Here is a 23029-nt window from a genome sequence, read left to right on the forward strand (position 1 = left end):
TTAAATTAGAAATATTCATATAACATTGTACATTTATACACTTCGAAATATTTTATTATTGGCAACAACTGCAAGTGGGAACTAGAAATTCTATTTCAACAAGCATACATAGGTGCATCGGAAAGCGAAGTGAGTGAAAGCATAAAATTTGCGGAAAGTTTTCTTAAAAATTTCATTGCGCCGCTGCCACTTTTATAGCAGTTGATATCGATAAAATCGTGGAATAAACTCCGATTCGAATGGAATTTATCATTCGAAACGTTGAATCGATTACCCAATACCCGGTCACGCTTTAGAGACTAATGAATAGTCGATTTTGATTGTCCATCGTGAATTTGAAACGATTTGATCGCTTGCGCTGGCTGATATAAATTTAAAAATAAAGCTGGAACGTTATTTTTATTTTTTGTACGCTATGGCGGACGGTAGATAAATATTTTACTTCGAACTTAGAATATAATATTACCTTCCTTTATCATAGAATGTCATCTAATAATAGTATTTGATACATATTTTAATAAATTTTGAGTTATTGAAACTTTATAATTTATAATTTTTCAAGTATCATCGAATCTCATCATCGTAAGTAATTTATTTTGAACATATGAGAAATTTTCGACGTCATTAAAGTATGTCAATTCCCATCCACTGTCCCATAATATATTAAAAGTATGTTCTAGTCCATTCAAAAAGTAATAATTTTATTTCTTCACACTAATATTATAAATATGAAAGTTTGTTTGTTTGGATGTTTGCCCGTCAATCACGCTGAATCTACTGAATGGATTTTGATGAAATTTGGTATAGAGACAGGGTATGAGCTGACTTGGGTGATAGGATACTTTTTATCTCGAATAAATGCTCCCTTGGGATAAAACATTGTAGTACATAACAGTACGTCGATTGGTATTAGAATTTGATAATCGTAAATCACTACATACTAAAATAAAGTCACTTTCTCTGTCCCAGTGCCCCTGTGTATACTTAAATCTTTATAACTTCGCAACGGATTTTGATGGGTTTTTTTAATAGATAGAGTGATTCAAGAGGAAGGTTTATATGTATAATAACATCTATTAAACTACTGCGAATTTAACGCGTGCGCAGCCGCGGGCAAAAGTTAGTTTATTATAAGCCTAAAACAGATTCAGTAATAGTCCCTTGTGGAAATTCAACTCTAGCTGGTTTGATGGTTGCGTGAAGTGTACAACACTTATACTAAATTTCACTTAAACATACTCTGAAACTAAGTCCTTTCAAACCTGCGGTCATAATAAACCGCAGGGGCATAAAACGTTTATATCTTACGGTTAGACGCCAATTTAAATCGATGCGGGTTGGCTTTATTTAGAACTGCTTGATTTTATATTGCTACTGATCCTTTTTTCACATCTTCACAAGGAGAAAACACTGGAAATATGGAGAAAATACACTTATAAATGCTTTTATATTATGTGCCTAATTGTTATTGTAACTAGAGACGACAATAGTGTCTTTTAACGATATACTATCACAGCTGACAGCTGGACAACTGGAATAACATATAAGAAACTTTTTATCACGATATTCCTACGATACGGACTTAAGCGGGTAAAACCGCGAGGCACAGCTAGTGTTTTTATAAAACTCAATTATTCTTTAATAATTATTTTTCTGAAAGAGTATATTGCGATGTATTAATAAGGTACAATGAATACCGGGACACCTAAGACAATATTATAATAATGGATCATACATTTTTATGGTTATGATATTTATATTTTCAATAAGTATGTCAATATTTAAACCGTTATTGAATAAAACTACAGTCCAGTACAACTTCACGCGTACAAGATACTGTCTTGCAACTTCGGCGGCAGTATTGATCGGGTATTTACTACACTCGGTACTAAATACTACAATTTAGTAGTGTGTAAATAGATTTTAAAACTGTTACGAAATAAGTCTTTTTTCTCATACATTTCATTTCTAACTAGCTGTTTACCCCGGGTTCACCTGTGGTACATATATAGCCTATGTCAATTAGTGTAATTGCAGCTTACTAATGGTGAAAAGGTTTTTGAAATCGGTCCATCCGTTTACGCGTGATGGCGCGACCAAGGGAATCCTACTTCTTACTTTCCTTTCTACTAATATTATAAATGCGAAAATTTGTAAGGATGTATTTGTGTTTGTTACTCTTTCATGCAAAACCTACTGAACCGATCGCAATGAAATTTGGTATATGGACAGCTGGACAACTGGAATAACATATAGGCCACTTTTTATCCCGATATTCCTACGGGATACAGATACGGGATACGGATAATCCTATAAGGGTTAATATTCAATTTTAAAGTCTTGAAGCGTTAATACACAATATTAGCTCACTATATGCCATACTTAACAATAAAAGTACGTAGAAATAGTTGTAATAAATTATTTCTATCTATTTCTCAACATAAACATAAATATACGAGATCACAAGAAAGATATTGTTTGTTGTTATGAACTATAAATCGGATAGCGACGATTTAAAAGAAACGCAAATAAAGTCAAACTATGAAAGTAAGAAAAGACGGTACAAGTGAGACGCGGTGGGGTTTGTAGCTGTTTGTTATAGAAAATTATTTATTATTTTGATTGAGAACAATAAAAGAGTTAAGAGTATTCAAAATAGTAAATTAGGAAGTAATGAACGTGTACGAAGCAATGAACAACATTGCTTGTTTTACCCCACACACGCAAGTGATTTGTTTTATGTGAAGAGCAATGTTACGTGTATGTTTTAACATATTTAGCTGGGTATAAAACTCACTTATGATATACTAGCTGCGCCCCGTGGTTTCACCCACGTAAGTCCGCGTCCCGTAGGAATATCGGTATAAAAAGTTGCCTATATGTTATTCCGGTTGTCCAGCTGTCTACGTACCAAATTTAATTGCAATCGGTTCAATAGTTTTTGCGTGAAAGAGCAACAAACACACACACATCCTTACAAACTTTCGCATTTATAATATAAGAAGGATATAACATGTACTTATAACTTGATAAAAAATATACAGCGTAATAAGATGTTTATTAATTAAGAGGAAGTATAGAAAAATTAAGTATTCTGTGTTTACTTGTCTCTGGTATGAACCAGTGCATATTGTTTCACAAAATTATTTATTTATAACAGTAACCGAATGATTTCATAATGACTTGACTCATTGACATTCGCTACACCATACTATATTACGTTTCGTTAAACTTCTCACCTTAGCCATTTCTTAACAATATCTAGTTTATTTAACTATGAAGATTGCTGCTACATATTATATTTACTAGTCATTTCATATTCATTGAATGGAAGTTCACAAGAAAGCATTATGCACTATACTTAAACTGTTGCTTTCAGCCCGGAGACTATTGCTTACCTCACGGCGCCCAACCACTAGTAAATAAGACCGTCTCAATTGTAACCATTTCTCGGTCGAGGATAGCGTTTTTGTTTATTTTAAGCTTATTCCAGTAGTGTATTGCTCCATTCTAGATCCATTATTTACGAATTTAATTTAAAAATATATGTAAGACAAACCGTTTATATAAACTAAATTGTAATTGCTATAAATTGTAATTTTAAAAATGTCAAAAATGTATGTATGTATGAAATAAATTGAATTAAATTAAATTAAATTAAATTTACTGTAAGATTTAAAGCATTATGTGCTTTCGCTTTATGTTCTGGATGTCTGATGGAACATGACAAGAAAATTGTGAAATTTCTCTTTAATTTAGCTGCCTGTTAAAATGACGTCAACTGTTTTGTCTTAAATAATCTGTGGTAAAGGCAACATAACAAAAAAACAATGTTTTTACATAATATACGTAAATAAATCATATGAAATAGTAAACAGCATTATGAATATAAAACAATGTAATGTACTAGTATTGTATTACATTATCTGTGGTATATTGAACGAACATTCGAGTAATCCTTGTTCATATTATGATTAAAAGACATCACTGTATTGGTTTATTTGTACGATACTTATCAATAACGCGATAGTGTATTTCAAAGTAATAGTACAATGCAAGGCGACGCGCCTACGTTTACACGCCTACACGAATTTAGCTCAGAGAAGAAATGTAATAGGAATGAAGATTGAATTAGTATTACGTAACTCACCGACTACGTGGATATACGCTGAACGCACTTGAGTGTGGAAGGAAGGAGCGTCGGCGGACACCTCGCAGCGATACCTCCCCGCCAGCGCTCGGCTCGCCTCCCGTAGGACCACTTGCTGGGAGGTCGATCTTGATACCTGTGATCATTGCGGCAATTAATATATAAATTGGTTATTAAATGCATGTGTTATGTTGTATTATATAGTACTATCAGCGCCCTGCGGTTTCACCAGCGTAAGTTCGTATCCCGTAGGAATACCGGGATAAAAGGTAGTCTTTATGATATTCCAGTTGTCCAGCTGTCTATATACCAAATTTCATTGCAAACGGTTCAGTAGTCGTGAAAGAGCAACAAACACACACACATTCTTACAAACTTTCGCATTTATAATATTAAGTTGGAAGTAGGATATGTGTATCTATTTTGTAGAATTTGTAAGTTATGAATGTGTGAACTCGTCAAGTAAACGCTTACTGGATCTGTTGGACAGCATTATGACACGCGAGTAGAAGCGGCTGCTAGATTGGGTGAAATATATTTAGTTTGTTATATACAATGTTTTTAATAATAATATTCACTATGATTCAGTAATTCGATATTGAAAACAAACTGATATGTATAAATAAGAAAGATAACAGATAACACGTTCTAAGTAGCGGAATGATTATTTAACAATGTCTTTAATAAGACGACTAAAACATTGCTGCATTTTAATGCCGGTCGTTTTATATGTAAGAAGTTGTATTTATATAATACAATATAATTTACAAACAGCTTATCATTCGAGATAAGTATACTTAACTGCTGGCTACTGGAACTATCTCGCTACAATATACATATTACAACAGTCTACGGACGGTAATTTTATGTCCAATTGTAGTCAGATTTTAGTCCTATCTTATTTCACAAATAACTTCACATGGCCTGTCGTGACCCCGTCAAACGGAAGCTAGGTTTTGTCGTGCTATGATATCATATCATTACGGTTTCCTATGTCAAACGATACGCTTGGTTGAGGGCCGAAGGTACGATGTGGGAATGCATAATAGTTCCGACCTTTTTCTATTTTCCTTGGATACCTGTATACATTTTCGCAAAAGTTTTTTGCTTCATATTGATAGTTGAAATATTCATGGATTGTGTGTTTGTGATAGAGTATAATGTGCGGAATGGTTTTGTTATTTATCTTTATTAAATTATAGTGTTTATTTATGTTAAAATGCGTATAAATTTTTTTTAACATATTTGCATAGTGTAGCGCTTTGAATTTTTCTGAGTATTTGCTTTTTAGCTTACAATTTAACGAATTATTTTTCGTTAGATAAATAATCCATCGAAGTAAAACCATTAAATAACTATCTGGCAATATATATAAATCTTATAATCAATTAAAAGAACACAGGCAATAAAAGACAACTCATTAAAAAAAAACTGTGTGGCTGAGTCTGACTTACTTAATCAATAATCAGAAATTATGAACTAATTATGAGGCATTCTGATAGACAAATAAAGACTTCACCGTTCTTTTGTGAACGTATCAGATAATTTCACATTATTTGTAAATAACTTATTACTGTCAGTAATCCTTACATGTAAGAGTTCTTTGCTGAGTGAAAGAAATTATATTTATCACAAGAAAGAGAGTAATAAAAGATAAACTTTTGGATAAATTATGTTTTCAATTCTCACAATTAATCAAACATTTTTAAATGAACGTCGCAATATGGACATTTATTTTTCGATTTACATCTGCTCCTGCCTCAAATTTTAAATTTTAGATAAATTTACGATTAATAAAAATGAAACAAGCACTTATTTCATTATGGTTTATAAAGTTTCACTTGATTCCCAAAACAGCTGGCAGGATGAGCATATTTTTTACGATTCAATTTCAGGGTTGACAATATCTTAGTTCTCTAACATATTTTACTAATTTTTATCATAAATTCTATTGTACCTGTGTTTTTCAGTATATATAATGTAGAAGTCGTCAGTGGATGAAGACGCGGGACACAGCTAGCTAGCTAGTTTTCTATAATCTACAAGTATTCAAGTGTAGTAAGTGATAAAACTCAAGCTCAAACTCAAAAGTTTTTTCTTTTGATTCGTCGTGATATAGTTACGATCGTAAGTTCTATGGTCGCATGTAACGCGGTATGCGCAGAGTACCCGATGACATAGTATGACAGCAGTAAGCGAAATTAGACCAACAGATGGGAGTGATCAACGAACGCAGGTGAAGTCACGTTTCACGCTAGTACCACATAAACATTGTATTGTTTTTAATTACCTAATAATTTTCATCAAAGAAAAACTGTACAAAATACCATATAGCCTTTATAATGTGTCCTATAATTACTCAAAGAGTTCGTTTAAACCGAGTGTGCAGCAAAACAGTTTAGTTTCGAAGCAAGCGGACTGTAATTAAAGCAACTTTTTTCTTCATTCTATGTCCAGTAATATCCTTTGTCCCACTTCTCTGTATTGATCCAACATTGGAAAATAAGATTGCCCACCCCTACTCCGTGATTACGCACTATGCATTTATAATATCGAAGCGATATATTTATTTTATTGTCTCTCGAGGAAAAGTCTTCGAATTAGTTTCGCTTCTGAAGAGATTGTACAAAAGAGAAAGATCAAAGAACCTATAAGGATGTAGAATTCAAGGATAGTATGTACAGTATGTTTATTATACCGATTATTACTACGTTATTAAACTATCTTCTACATTTTAGAAGATATTTCCTACTGCAAATGTTCTCGTATTACAAGGACCATAATCAATAAATGTAGTAATTAGCTTGGACGAACGTCTAGATTGTTCTACAACTGTCATTTAAAGCCAACCGTCCAACAGGGAAGACATTCTACGTTAAGTGACGACTAGCTGTTGCCCGCAGCTTTGACCGCGCGGTCTTATAAAATTTTCATGGTACAACTTTTCATCCCCTATTTTATCTCCTTGGGGGTAGAATTTACCAATCTTATCTAAGCGGATGCCTGCGTCTACTATGTCAGTCAGTCACCTTTGAGTTATATATTTAGATTAATTTATAAGAACGTTAAAACAAGAAAGGAAATCTATATTCAAAGCTGTTATTTCCGTCGCTTCGATATCGACGTCACAGTCCATAAATGAACTTGTTTACTCTGACCAAGCTTGGGTCATTTTAATTTTTCACAACACTCCTCTTATTATCGTCTGACTGAAACAGCTCTTTATGTTTTTTAACCCCTTTGATGCTAGCTTTTTAACAATTATGAAAGGCATTGAATGTGAAACGTATAAACACATAAAAACAAATTTGTTTTCAGTTAAAAGTTCATTAATTAACTTTCTAGTCGCCTGTGGTTCTAGTAATTATGATTGAGAATATTTAGTTTTCTGGTTAGTAAGTTTTCTAAATTATTTTATTGTTTTCTTTATTATTCAGTTGTTCAAAAATTTATACATTACATATAATCTTAATGTATTGGTTGGTGGCTCAGTGGTGAGAAACTCGGACTTCAAAGTCGATAAATCGGGGTTAGGGTCGGGCGAGCGTGTAGGAAATAAATTGATTTACCAATTCATCTGCACATGTGAATAACATCACCACTGCTTAAAACGGTAAATTAAAACATCGTGAGGAAACCGGCATGTCCATGAATCAAAAGTTCGACGACATGTGAATTCTGCCAACCCGTACCCTCATAGGAGGCCTGTGTCCCAGCAGTGGGAGCACTGACAACTGATGACGATGATGATGATGAATACTCTTGAACATAGAAATATTTTTTTTATGTATTGCAATAAGATTGAAAAAACCTTAGGCCAGTTTGATAGTTTCTGAACTATTCGATATATTAATAAATCATATGTAGTATACATATTTCATACAATACATACAATTCCTTAGGTATACTCTGATGTACAAAGAAAGCGAGTAAATGTTACGTAGTTTTTGTTTTTTATTAATACTGGCTGCGCGCCCCGACTCTACCCAACTTAAATGATCCATCAACTAAACTAAAATATATACCATCTTTCAGATTTGATGAAAGAACTTTTTGAATCAGTCCATAATTTTTTTGTTCGTTACACATTTAAAATAATCTTTCCTCATTATAATTTCAGTATAATATTTGTTACTGGTTTAATAATACGGCTCAACTGTAATAAAACTACCCTCTCAAGGAAGAAATAAATATAACATTTATTATATCAACATTCTCTTATTCATTTGCGTCAGGAAAATGTTACTTTGAAAGACGAAAGTTTTTCTGATCCCCTTGAAGTTATAATTATGAGACTGAGAAATAAAAGCATAATTCTGTTTTAATGATCTTGTTTTCTTGCCCTGTTTATCTATAAATGTTTTTGCTCTGTTTTCACGATAATCGTTTTAATTGCCGCTTATATTTTATAGCTTTTTTGATTTTTATTGTAGGTACTTATGGCAAATAATAAGTTGAATTCTATTGTACTTCAAAAGCAATTGAATCTATGGTTTATATAATCTGTTTGCTTTTTCATTTTGACGCATGGATTTCCTATTAAAAAGTTAGTAAAGGATACAGACCTCCTATGAGGGTTCAGGCTATAATCCACCACTCTGTCCAAGTGCGGGTTGGCAGGTGTCACATGTCGTCAAACTTTTAATTCTCGGACATGCCGGTTTCCTCACGATTTCCTCACTCCGGTACCTTCACCGTTTCGAGCAGTGATGATATTATCCACATGTGCAGATAAAGTGAAAAATCAATTTATTTCCTGCACGCACCAGGCGTGTGTCTCGAACCCCGACTTATCGATTTTGAAGTCCGAGATCCTCACCACTGAGGTCCCATCACTGCACTACACTGCACTTCAAATACTACCATAAATACCCATCCATAATTTTTACATAAAAAAAAACATTACCATAACATACATAACGCTATAAAGTCCAGGGAAATGCAATGTATATCTCAATTTAAGTGGTATTACAAATAATGTTTACTATAAACACGAATAGCCTAAAATGTACCTTATGTTTATTCGAGAAATTTAACGGGTCGCAAAACGAATTTACTCTAACTGTCTACAATAAACGGTAAAAAGCGCGAAAACGACCTGATAATATTGTTTTTACTATCGCGAAGTTCTTTTTTACATCCATTAAAGACGAAAGGGGCGTTTATTTGAATGCCATTAAAAGGACCAATTATTTTATACAAGCTGACATTGTGACATTGTCTATTTTTAAATTGTTATATCACTAAATAATCATATATCTCATACATGATGTATAAAAATCTCCGAAGGATGAAAAAATAAATCAATGTTCACATCAAATATACTGGGATGCTTTTATCTCAAAGTGAAAATTGCTTCCCGCGGGAAAATTAAAAAATGAATAATCTCTCTCCTACTATAAAATTCGCATTCTGTGTATGTACTCGCATTTCCATTTGTAGAGGTAAGGTCTGCGAACGACTTTTCGCCTCTGCTGTGTTCATGGGCGGTGGTAGCGTATCCAGCGTACCAACCAGCTCCTGTTCCGTTGACGAAACGTTTTGGGAAAAAAACGGGGTTTGGAAATTTCTTGAACATTTTGAAACATTAACAGCAATAAATTTCAGCTTGACGCGTCGGCTGGTAGTAGCCACGAGGTGAATTTTGACGAACTTCTCACAATTTCCTTTCATGAACCAACCTACTTCCTACTTCCTACTAATATTATAAATGCGAAAGTTTGTAAGGATGTTTGTTGCTCTTGCACGCAAATACTATTGAACCGATTGCAATGAAATTTGGTACGTAGACAGCTAGACAACTGGAACAACATATAGGCAACTTTTTATCCCGATATTCCTACAGGTTATGGACTTGCGCAGGTGAAACCGCGGGGCGCAGCTAGTTAAGGGATAAACTTTACTTAAGAATAAATTTTACATTTTAAGATAAAAATTCTGCTCATTTTTTGTTTGTTTATGTGTAGTTCTAAAAATCTCTTCTTTACCTTCTTATAATCAACAGTTATATTACTATATATAAATTACGTGTCACGTATCCACGATGGAATCCTGAACTGCTCAACCGATTTTAATCACACTTAAAAGATAGGATGGTTTATATTATTACAATTACGATAAATGACTGCCCGGGCAGGACCGGGGCGTGCAGCCTAGTATTATTATAAGAAGTATCCACAGTATTATTACAAAAATATCATTCATATATTTTCATCTCTATAACACAGGGAATTTTTTAAAAAGAAAACAACTAACTTTAACGTGACAAAGTTTAAAATCGACAAGAAAAATATGGGGACAAAATTCGTTCTATTTGTAACCAGTACAATATTTTTTCCAATATTATTTCGTTTGGTTAAAAAACGATTCGCAATAATATCAATATTGTTCGTAGCTACAAATTCAATTCACATTTCTTTGTTTGAGTAGATGCCCTACATGGATCTATAAAATACGACCTACAAAAAAGAGTAGATACATTAACTTCACGTGTAATTTCTTTACCCAAATGTTGTATTGTTCTTATTATATCAAGCTAGCTGCACTCCACGGTTTCACCCGCGTAAGTCCGTATCCCGTAGGAATATCGGTATAAAAAGTAGCCTATGTTGTACCTCAGGGTTTATTCTATCTCTGTACCAAATTTCATCAAAATCGGTTCACTGGTTTAGGCGTGAAAGCGTAACAGACAGTAGACAGACAGATACATAGAGTTACTTTCGCATTTATAGTATTAGTAAGGATAAGATGTAATACGATTTCATAAATTATAGCTGTGTCTTGAAATCAAACCTTGTAGGCAATTTTTTAAAGATTTTTTTTATTTTCGTTTTGAAGAGTGATCAAAGTTTGTGCATATTTTCTCTTCTGCTTGTGATGTTTTTATGTCAATTTTGTGGGCAATAAAGAATTGTTTATCCGTATATCATAATATTTATTTAAAAGAAGAGTTCTGATATATTTCCGTCTAAAAATCATTATTTTTGCGCTTTTATTCTTTATCTACCTTTGAATTCCGTGATCGTCCCAAACTGGGTTCCGTTCAAATTTAAATACAAAAAAGGTTTGTAAGAACCTCCGTACAACCAATACCGGATACCATGACCCATCCCTTACTTAGAAATGATCAAATATTTTTACCATTCTCTTTGAAATACTTAAAAGGCAAACGAGTGTAGGCATAAAGGAATAAATTTCCAGTATATTATTTGCTTTGAGAAGATAAATACTCCAATGTACGATTGATTAATTCATTTACGAAACATAGAAAGATGGTTTTTTTACAAAAAAGCTCTAAAAATGTCTCCCATAAGTGCATTTGGGTAATTACAAATGGCGGCCTATATCCAATAATGTAAAATTAACACCTACGTAACACGTAGTAGCCTAGTCATTATAAAAAAAAACTAACATAAACTAGGCTATTATAATCAAATCTGTATTTTTCCATACATTACCTACACGACATTTACAATAAAACGATAGTCTGAACTTTTAGTTTTTTTAATTTTCGAAAGTAGGTTGCAAGATTTCCCCTCTATAATAAAATACTACACCTACAATTCATTCAATGATGTCAGGGGAACCACCAATTCGGTTGCACGCTTCAACATAAAAAAAATCCCCGCTATTCCCAAAATGTACCTTACATCAACACCATTGAGTAGATTTTGATATTTTGATATACACATCCAATGGAAATTCATATTTGTAATAAACTTTTATTTTAAAGAAAATTGGCCCCCAATAGTTATACCGTAATTTCGTATTCCACAATACACACTAGAAAGTTATCGATTGCTATAAAATGCTTATAATTATATGAAGATTGGAGGGAACAGTCCAATTATTCCAGAACAAGTTTTATATACTTGTTGCTCCAAATGATGCTGGTGTATTAAAAATGTTCCACTAGCCGGAGTTTTCAGCTAATTGAATGCTTTGCTTTTGAAACTTTTAAACTACGTCACTTGAAATATCAACTTTAATTGACCATTGATATTTCTAGCTGAATGGAACTGACTTTCAATTTTTATGTTGCCTTAATTTATAAGGTATAGACGTTAATAAGAAGCACCATGATATAAATAATTATAAAGATAAAATTTATAAGACAATATTTTATGGAATCGTCTCAATAATAAACCGTTATGAATATAAAATTTATCAATATTTTATGGAATTGTCTCAATAATAAATCGTTTAAATTCAAAGCATTACACCCAAATATTCACTTGGTGCTTAGAACGTGTGTCAGATGGGTCATTTCTTCCTGTATGAAAATCGGGATGCTTTCTGGGTGGATGCTCTTAATTAGATATATTTCATCCTGAACTACCTTTTGCCACCGGCATCGCATGTTTTCGAATGGTTAATGCAAACTACTCTTGAATATACTTAAACATACACAAAAGTTTTAAAAAAAATCAGTGTAGCCATTTGATGAATTAAGAGTTCACACGCACTGAACAATGAATTAATGATCGATGATTAGTTCACATAACATACAGATAATGATCACATTAAAAATTTTTCTATCTTTTATTTCAATTCATTTAAAGATTGGTTTAAATTTCCCAGCAGTTATGTGACTGAAGTAACAGCTATATGTCTATTTTACTGGTAAAAAATACAAAATAATAATTGCTATGTTCAAGCTCTCAAGACCTTCCAAGTAGATTATTGTACGTACAGCATAATCTGATTAAATGAAAATAAATATTTTTCATACCCAAAGCTCTCATTTCTAATACAGTGATATTGTTGGGGATTTTTCAAATAAAATCTCAAGGCCAAAATATTTAATTCCATGGGTTTATGAAATCTCCGAAAAGAGATTATGTAAAGGGTATAGCAGTAGACGATAGAAAAATAGAACTTTATTAGTCTTCTAGCGCCAAACTTCTCACACTTCCCACACTGAAATTAATACTGCTTCAACATTTAGGCCATGGCTACTCATGGCTATTTAATAAGTGAACTTTCATTAGCAATGGCAACATCTTTTAAAAAATCTAAACTAAAGTTATAAAATGCACATACAATACATCTGTTTGTGTGTTCTGATTTAATTCAAAAAGTGCTCGTCAAATTTCAAAAACGTCTTTAACATAAACCGAGTGACAGAGGCTATATTTTTCCCCAACACATCCTGACAAGCAAGGCTAATATGAAGAATATCATTAAATACTTACATCCACATCAATCCCAGGTTGCGCAAATATCCTCGTGAACGGGTACTCCTTTGGCAAATAGCTGAAGAATTCCTGCCTACCACGATACCATTTCACACTGTATAGAGTCTCGTTACCCTCTAGAGCCCATTTGCAGCCAAGCAGGACTGTGTCTCCGAGTTTGACAGCTGACGGTGCTATCATTTGTACATCTCGTAAGGCTATGGTATCTGTAATAAAGAAATTTTGTATTTAAGCATAAAATTTCCTTGCAATAAACTTTTCACTGGCTGCATATTATATAATGTTTAAAGGTTCTTCATTAACGTAATAATAAAATAAATATTTACATCACATATATTAGGTAAACAAAAATCAATATCAATAAACAATTGTAAAAAAAACGAAAAAAGAGACCATACTTTTAAAATACAACTTTTATTGTCTGATAATGTTCCATTATCATTCTCTGCAAATTGTCGGGTAATTTAATTGTTTTATTTAAATTCGATTCACAAAATTGTTAAAATAACACCACACGCACACTAACGAAATACGAACATTTGTAGCCCTCATTAAATAACCATAAGAGCCTAAGTAGCGCAAACAACATAATCTAATAAAGAAAAAGAAAGCACAAAATAAGCGACACTGAATTCACGTAATTCTCCCTTATTTAGCGAACGGCAACAAAACTCTGCAAGCCAGCAATCAATTTCCCAGTGTTGCCCACATTACACCAGCATTTGTCCGAAAACCGTATTTTTCTTTTACCGCCATCAGCCGACGTATATTAACACGAAACCGCGCCCAACTGACAGCGGTGTAATATTTTATTCATTCTAAATTAATCATTCCTATTTTCGCATTGTACCCTTAATTTTGCGATTATTTAACTTTGACTGAAATGAAAAAGAATTCGCTATGCATAATTCGATTGTTATATCAATTTGAAACAAGATTCATAAGTATTTTCTTGTGTTTGATTTTACGCGAGTATTATACATTTAGAAATTAAAAACTTTTTAACGGTCTCCCCGTGACCACGCTCGCTGTAAAGTGTTCGAAACGTCGGGTTAATAATATAATGAATAAATCGCGTTTAAAATCCGTTAAAAAGTTTTTAATTTCTAAGATTCATAAGTTCTAGAATGATGTAGTGATCAATTTAGTGAACTTGATTTTTAACTTCAAAATACGTAAAATACCATACTAAAGTTTGATAAGATTACTAAAATTTTAAATATAAATTAAATAATATCAACAATACATAAAACAGTGAAAAAGTTTTATATTAATTCTCAATTAATAATAGAATATGTGTTTTGGATCTGCTCGTATTCATACGTTACTTTTAACCCCACGTCCCCACGAAGCAAACAATTACGTAACATCAAGTGTTGCCTATTGCAATGTGCTTACAATTCAACAAGTTATGGGTAATACTAGCTTATTATTTTGCATTGCATATTAACGATAATTTTGTTTGCAATTCAAATGAAGGCATGCAGGTGAAGTGCCAATCATAATTTACAACAATTAGGCCCAAATGACACATGATATGGATTAAGGGTTATCATCAAATCGTAATTCCTAATGATTAACATAATATAATAAAACAAAATCCTCCACTGCATATGCATGTCTGTCTATTCGATATACTTGTTCGAAAACTACAGATTTACATGCGGTTTTCATATTTATGAAATACTAGCTGCGCTCCGCGGTTTCACCCGCATAAGTCCCGTAAGAATATCGGAATAAAAAGTTGCCTATATGTTATTCCATTTGTCCAGCTGTCTACGTACCAAATTTCATTGCAATCGGTTGAGTAGTTGTTGCGTGAAAGAGCAACAAACACACACACATCCCTACAAACTTTCGCATTTATAATATTATAATAAGATAGGATTAGTAGGATAGGATATTGTTTCTATTTAAAAAAATCATGAGAAGGGGTTAGGTTAAATTTAATTTAAGCATTAAATATATAGTTCCAATCCGTTATAAGTATTGTAATGAAACTTTCCCGCTAATAGTTAAGTAGAAAATGAGGTTAATAAACAAAATCTTGTGGTGTGTTTCTTGTCTGGCCTGACTGATGCTTGTCTATTTTACAAAACGTATTACGTTATACAATGTCTCAGTAATAGGTTTATTCTATTTAGATACTGTTGGTTGTTTGAGCAAATGTTTCTTCTATTATGCACCCATGGTGGAAAATATCCAATCTTATATCACAAAAATATAAGTTCAGAAAATGAAATATGCTTATTGTAATTATTATAAAACAATTTTTGATTGTCACATAATATTATTAACGTTATGTTGTGACCGAGATTGTCGCATAATTAATAGAAACAATAAATTGATTATATCATAATATCGAATATTTATACCACAATTGGTTAATTGTATAGCATTTAAAGCATAGATATTTTATAGTCCACTAAAATAATTAACATTGAATTGTGTATAATTGGATAACTATTTACAACTGTTATAAATTAAACGACCTGTGGTTCAGTAAGCTTAAACAAACTATCATTTGTGATTAAAATTATCTATTTCACAGTTCTATTGGTCTTTTTAATCGATTTACGAAACGTTTATAAGGTTCACTGTGACTGTCCACTTTTCAACTGACTTAAAAAGAGTTTATTAATTCAACAGATTTTTTGTGTTCACTTTTAACTGGGTGAATCGATTTTTATGATTATTTATTCATTTGAAAGCTCAGTCCCTCTAATGTGTTTACAAATTCCGTTAAGTGTTGTTGTTGTGTTAAGAATAATTGTACAATGTGTTAGTATCCAGATTGTCTAACATACATTTTAATGGATTTTAATAAATTATTATTTTATAGAATTATAGAACACCTATGTCCCCTGCAGTGTAAAAAAGTACGTAATTATAATAATATATTCTATACGGATGACTTCATCAGAGCCAACACAGGCATCCTAAAATACTTCCAAGATTAGAATTCCAATTAATTTTACGGTTTAATAAATCATTCTCCATCTACTAGTCGTACGCGTGTTAAATAAAGTGGGAAAGATAAATATATATACACACACGTGTTTTTAAATCACTTTAACTTTTAAATAAGTAGAAAATGCAGAAACACGAAAACTATGCAGAACTTGTGAAAATTTCGTATACTATAGAAATTTTCGTATTATTAAAATAAATTTGCAGCTATATCCAATATATATTAATAACTGATAATTCTGTTGACTCGTATGTAAAATGTCTCAAAAGCCCGAAAGCAACAGACAGTTATTATACTCGTACAAAAAGTTTACGGTTTACCAATAGACTTTTGCGTTTAAATTTCAGTCATTATATAGAAGCAACAATTAAAATTATTGTTGAATCTATAGATATAGTGGAATGGAATTGGGTGAAATTAAACTTCTTTACCGTTTGTTTTCCCATCAAATTTTTACACTGACGCAAAACTAATTCATTGACACAAAACAATAAAAAACTATTCAATTCAAAAGAAGACTGTCACATAACAAAATATATTTTATCTGTGCCATAGAATAAAAAATCTGTATCCATGACCGTGCATTTTAGCCGCTGGCAACATCGATCAAACCAATTGACAGCGTGCATCCGATCCACGGCGTAATATTTCGTGGTCGAGACCGCCAGCGGATATTAATATTAAAAAACGTAACTTGACGACATTTAATAGCCTTGATTTTTCATAAAAAATAATAAGCGCTTTATTTAATATGATGCTTTAAAACACGAGACTATCGCGCTGATGTTGGGTTATTAAATAACTCGGTTGGTTTGTATTTAAAGGCAATAAAAAGTGTAAAACTTTCATGCTGAGGTATTTGAAATCTGTGGACGAGTCTAGAATACTGTAAAAGTGTTTGAGGTTTTGGATATAAGTAAGAGTAAATAGCCTACTATATAAAAATTTCACTCATAAAATTACAGTGTTAACGTGTGAAAATGAATTCCCATTCGCTATCCTAAAAGGCCGCTCTATTTAAGCATTGGAGTTTTTAAAATGGAAAAAAATGTCCTCTCTATTTTTAATGCATACCGAAAAAACGTAAAGCACATATAAGTATTCTTAAATTTTTCTCTAATATAGGTACTATTTATGGTTTTTTTTTTTATGAGACTGATGATAAGAAATAATTGACGTCGGGAATAAGGGATTAGACTGGAACGGGTAAGAAAAAGAATGCGGTAGTAATCATTGAAAGAAACACAGTTCGTATTTACTGTTTCACCTACCTAGCCCACTTCGTGCATAAATGAGCTCGACTCTCACATGGATACTATAACTTTTTCTATTAAAGCTAATAGGTCGCCAATTTATTACAGATCAATTACTTATTTTACGACGAAAATGCAATCAACAGGTACACTCCGACTACGCAAAAAAGAAAAATCCGCCTCATTTGATCATATTGGAGCTGATCCGATTTGCGAATGAAAAGTTAATGGAACGAGTGGACCATTAGTCCGCTGCCAAATAAATCAGCAATCCTGAAATGTAACAGAATTCGTAGGTATCAAATCAAGCGCTGCGGCGTCCATTACTGAAATGGACCCGCGCACCAATACGAAACCAATTATGTCTTCGATAAATTTCCTCTGTCCTCGTGTAGGACGCGCGCTGAATATACAATGCCAGCTTTTGTCCTGGGGTTTGTAGCGTTTGATTCTTGTGGCTTGCTGCCAGCACGGGACTTTTAAATGATTATTAAAAAGAAATCAGTGACCTTGTTTTTAACACGGATATGGTACTTCCGATCAATATATGTGACGTGGAACACGTAAGAGTCATCCCAGTAAATGTCCTAGTAATTTTAATGTTTCTCAAGAAGGTAGCCAAGCTTCTTAAGATGAACGTGCTCTAAAGGGATAGCTGATTGTTATTTTTTAATTCGGTTTATATAAGAATTTGTCTACAAAATGACCTCATTTACGCAGGTTCGAATGTCGTCTCAATTGATCATTTTTTTTTTTATATTCTCTAAATGTTTTTCAAATATCAATGTGCATTAAATGCTATTTTATTACACACATGTATTTAGTTTTAGTTCAATGTTGAGCAAAAGTCCAGTGGTACAAAGATCAGTAATAAAGAATGAACTCAAATACATCGCTCATCAAAATGAAAATGTCTAAAACAATTAATATTCATTTATTGTTAATTTTAAACTAGACTAAATTGCCATTCCCATAGAGAAGGGAAATCAAAAGCACGAATGTACTGGATATCTGCCACTGAAATCAAAATGCCCTGTCAAACGTTGGCGCCTAAAACCACAACACTCTGGCAGCGCTCAAACCGTAACGTCAGCAAATAAAACTGGTATTTATAGTGAGGTATTCCACAATAGACGAGGGTTGCAATTATAACATTATACATTTCTTTTTTTGTTCAGTTTCGATATTCGAATTTTCTTTATTCGAACCGCTAGGAATTGAAACATGCTTCCTGAGACTGTGTTCCCGGACGAGTACGATCTAGAGGTCTTCAACAGAAGAGTTAAGAGGTACCTTCTAGGGAAGCGCGCTCCGTCTTAGACCACATCTCAGCGTACCATTAGGCGAGATCGTGGTCAAGCGCTTTCTTATAATGAATAAAAAAAAAGTTTCAATATGTGATGTTAAATTATTCAATACAATGAATGTAAAATCATGAATTATTGTAACATGTTTACTACAAAAACTGATTTAAGCTTATAATATAAGCAACAAAATATCTGGAATGTGTAACGTAATATCGCAATAAATCACCTATTCTGCTTTGGGGACCCATAAACCGGCCATTTGCTCCATATATATCATCATTGCGAATTTAATAGCTTTTTCTGTATTTTTTAATTCCACTAATCAAATTACACGAGCAAATACTTACAAGTAGATATATCATAATTCTCTACAAAAGAATTTAATTGAAGAAAGAAAAGCCATTAAAGTTATTTCACTTCTCATCCGTTCAAATAAATTCTCATGAATCATAATAATATATGCGGATATAATAAAGTGAATAAGCAATTGTATGCTGACTGTACCTAACAGAACGTTAAAACAACCTCTCACTTCCCGTAACGTTAAAAATTCAAAGAAAATTAAAAGCTTCGTGAAATGAAAGAGGATTCTATAGATCGTGTTTTACTGGTACTTTTGGCGGTATATATATCGTATGTACGTTTACATCTGAAACGTCAGAATTTAAATTAGCTTATAAGAAACCCACTGATTTAAGTCAAGTAAGAATTGTTGCATTTATATTTCATATGAAGCATGGATGTAGGTGTTTGTTCTTTTTAAATAGTTTACCAGATCTAATTATTGTTAAGCTATAGAAATAATGAATATAATTCTAATGATTGTTTCTATAATACCGAAAGAATATTATGATTACATAATTATTTCTTTAACTTTAGATTGGACCGCATAGCACGCCCCAGCTTTCAAATAATAACAATTCATATAACTCGGTTTGCCCAGTAAAGCCTTATGAGCTATAAACACAATAAATACAGATGAACTGATAACTTCCTCCTTTTTTGAAGTCAGTTAAAAACTAGACCAAGACTAGACAAATAGATCCTCTCACATAAGTCTGTTAAGGGTTTTTGTGACTCATTTATATCCGTTTCTCATATTGAATTAAATTTAGGCCTGTCACAAAAACCTGTAATATACTAGACTGGGTTTAATATAGATATTCATAAAAATACTTTATATTTTCAAACCGAGCAAGCCAATTCATTTCTTACATTACTCAAGAACCTATATTAATTCTGTGCATATGAAATTTCACTAGTGCATTAATATGGAAGAATGAATCAAACTTCCCAAGTTTCTTATAAATCATCGCATATGTGTATACGCTATTATATATAAAAATTCATAGATTTACAAAGGAAGCGGTATTTTTTATCCACATTGATCCGGGTCGCCGTTAACCAGCTGCGGAGCCGAGATAGCAACATGTAGCTTTTTGTTAAGCGAGCTAATACTTTGAAGTATGGGTATAATATTGACTTGAGCGCGATTTACTGAGCTTATATTGAAACTACTTTTTACCCCAGATGAGCCCCGAGAACTTGAAGCATTTGTCCGAAATCCAAGGAAATATGGAACGATGGAACGTTGCTATTTTTATAACTGTAATGTAAATAAAAAGTAGCAATATATCGAGTAATACAAGAACATAGTTAGCTTTACCTCTTCTCAGAAATACGTACCTAACATCAGTTTAATAATATCTATTTGATTGCTAACACCTACATACACCTACCGCAAAGTACTGTGTAGGTGTGGATGTGGGTATCGCTTGCCGAGATATCGGCAAAGGGCTGATCTATAAGTCAGAACTTTATACAGCCTATTTCAGGACTAGTTTTTCACAGCCTAACTATATTGTATATTTATTGTATGCTGTAACTCCACCGTATTTTTCTATTGCAGATTTTTTAAGAACCAATCGATAAGTTGTGAAGCAAAAAAAGCTGTTTTTATATAAATTATTTTACTTATAGTTATTGTTATATTAGTTATAGAATTGGTGCCATCGCGATCAACATTTTATGCCAAAAATATTGCCTGTATATTGTTTTATACTGAATTTTTGTCTTATAGATATGTTTATTGCTCTTCTCTTTATATTTTTTCTGGTGCAGTAAATAATAAATAAATGCTATATATTCTGAGCAAGAACAAAAACAAGCTATACAATGGAGGAAAATGCATAGGTATATATGTATATAAGAATAGCACCAAAGGCACCAATAGCAATGAGGTGTTTCGATGGGATATTGAGGAAAACGATAACAGAGTAATGGAAATGTGCTTTTGGGTCAGATGTATGGTTTTTTGACTTAAGCTGTATATTACAGTTATAACGAAGAAGTTTTTTTGTTGACCGTTAGAATTGCTAAATGTTGATTGTGATCTTCGTGCTGCGGCAACGGCTGGCAATTGCCAGTACCGAATTCTATCTTTTCAACAGAGGAGACTAAGGTTTACCAAGTGAATTGTGGTAAACGATCGAAATGAACAATATCTGCAGTATTTTTACCATTCAGTTGGTTTTTCTCGTAAATTTTAGGATATACTAGCTGCGCCCCGCGATTTTACCCACGTAAGTCCGTCCGATAAAAAGTTGCCAAATTTCATTGCAACCGGTTCAGTTGTATTTGCGTGAAAGAGCAACAAACACACACACATCTTTACAAACTTTCGCATTTATAAAATTAGTAGGATAGTAGGAGTAGGATAGGAAGAAGGGCTTGTACAATAACATATAGAAAATATTCACACATAATGTGTCGGAGAAACTAAATAGATAGATTATCTTAATCTACACTAATTTTATAAAGAGGAAAGATTTGTATCAAAGTATGTTTGTAATGTATACACAAAAGCTGCTTGACCCATTTCTAAAATTTCTCCACCATTCGAAAGCTGTAATTTCACTGAGTGACAGTGACACACATATAACTACCAAGGACGAAGCCAGGGCGAAAAGCTATTTCTTATAATTATCATTCTATTCTTCTATAACAATAACGGAGCACCCATTTACACCTTTCAATTCGTTGAAACTTGCAAATATATCACTAGATAGACGTAGATACGATCAAAAATTCACAAGCAAACTGTTTGATATAAATCGAAGGAATATGTATTACAGAGGTTTTGGCGTAACGCCAAGTCAACTCTGTAGCATCGTCAAATAATAAGGCAATTGTCGTAATATTGTGCAGTTAGCGTCTCAAACATTGATATCGTTTTATACATATATAGACCAATGATATATTTTATAATAACTCAAGGGTTACTTATCGTGATAAATTATTAGCGCTTTTTGTTTTATGTTTTGTTTTATAAGATCATTATACAGCTTATATTATATTAAAGTGGCAGGGAGCCGCTGGAGTCAGGCCGCTGGTGATCGGTCGTTTTGGAAATCTTTGGGGGAGGCCTATGTCCAACTGTGGACGTCCAAAAAGGCTGCAACGATGATATAGGTTTATTATGATTGATTCAGCGATAAAGCGTATTTGGAAAATAAAGACCACAGTTAAATAATAGCTATTTTTTTCTATATTGTAATTTAATTACATGAATTGTTAGTCCAACCACATTCAACACTGCAATTAGTACTGCTTAACGATGTCATGGTAGCCCCCATGATTATATGCTCTTAAACCTAACGGCGACAGATATAAGTAATTTTAAACGCTAGGGAAAAACTTAAATGTTCACACACGAAAATATAAAAAAGTATTATGTGATTATTGGGAATAAAAATTGACTGCACACAAGAAGGTTGCTTTTAAAATTAACTGATACAGACTGTGGTAAGCAGACAACGTGATTGTATTCTAAGGAAACGTTTAAAACAAAATCCAACCAACTCTGCATTATTAGATATCAGCCATCATTCATAAAACGAAACACTGTTAAATATATTTAACCAATTTAAAGCCGCATGCCCACCCAAAAATTTTCTTTAATATATCTGTGTACTTTTTAACCATTGAAACAGTGACTTCAGACCAATCTCCATTAGTACTTAATAATTCCGTAGTTATTTTCAGAACATATTCAAAGAAAAATCTAAAAAAGCTTTTTTGTGAAGCTAAGACTTGACGCAAATTCCCAGAAATAAGATAATTTTTTATAAATTCGATAGTATCGATATACA

The 23029-nt window shown here is 32.6% G+C and overlaps 1 protein-coding gene across 1 annotated transcript in view; it reads right to left on the reverse strand.

Moving 5' to 3' along the window:
- Positions 1–23029, reverse strand: part of LOC119831500 — a 211537-nt gene that overhangs the window by 108949 nt on the left and 79559 nt on the right. The window contains exons 3-4 of the mRNA XM_038354894.1: positions 13345–13553; positions 4151–4286 (exon numbers count right to left, since the gene is read on the reverse strand). Of these exons, the coding sequence (XP_038210822.1) occupies positions 4151–4286; positions 13345–13553 (345 nt within the window). The remainder of the gene's footprint in view (positions 1–4150; positions 4287–13344; positions 13554–23029) is intronic.

Source organism: Zerene cesonia, chromosome 13, assembly GCF_012273895.1.
Source record: "Zerene cesonia ecotype Mississippi chromosome 13, Zerene_cesonia_1.1, whole genome shotgun sequence".
In the NCBI taxonomy this organism is placed as follows: domain Eukaryota; kingdom Metazoa; phylum Arthropoda; class Insecta; order Lepidoptera; family Pieridae; genus Zerene; species Zerene cesonia.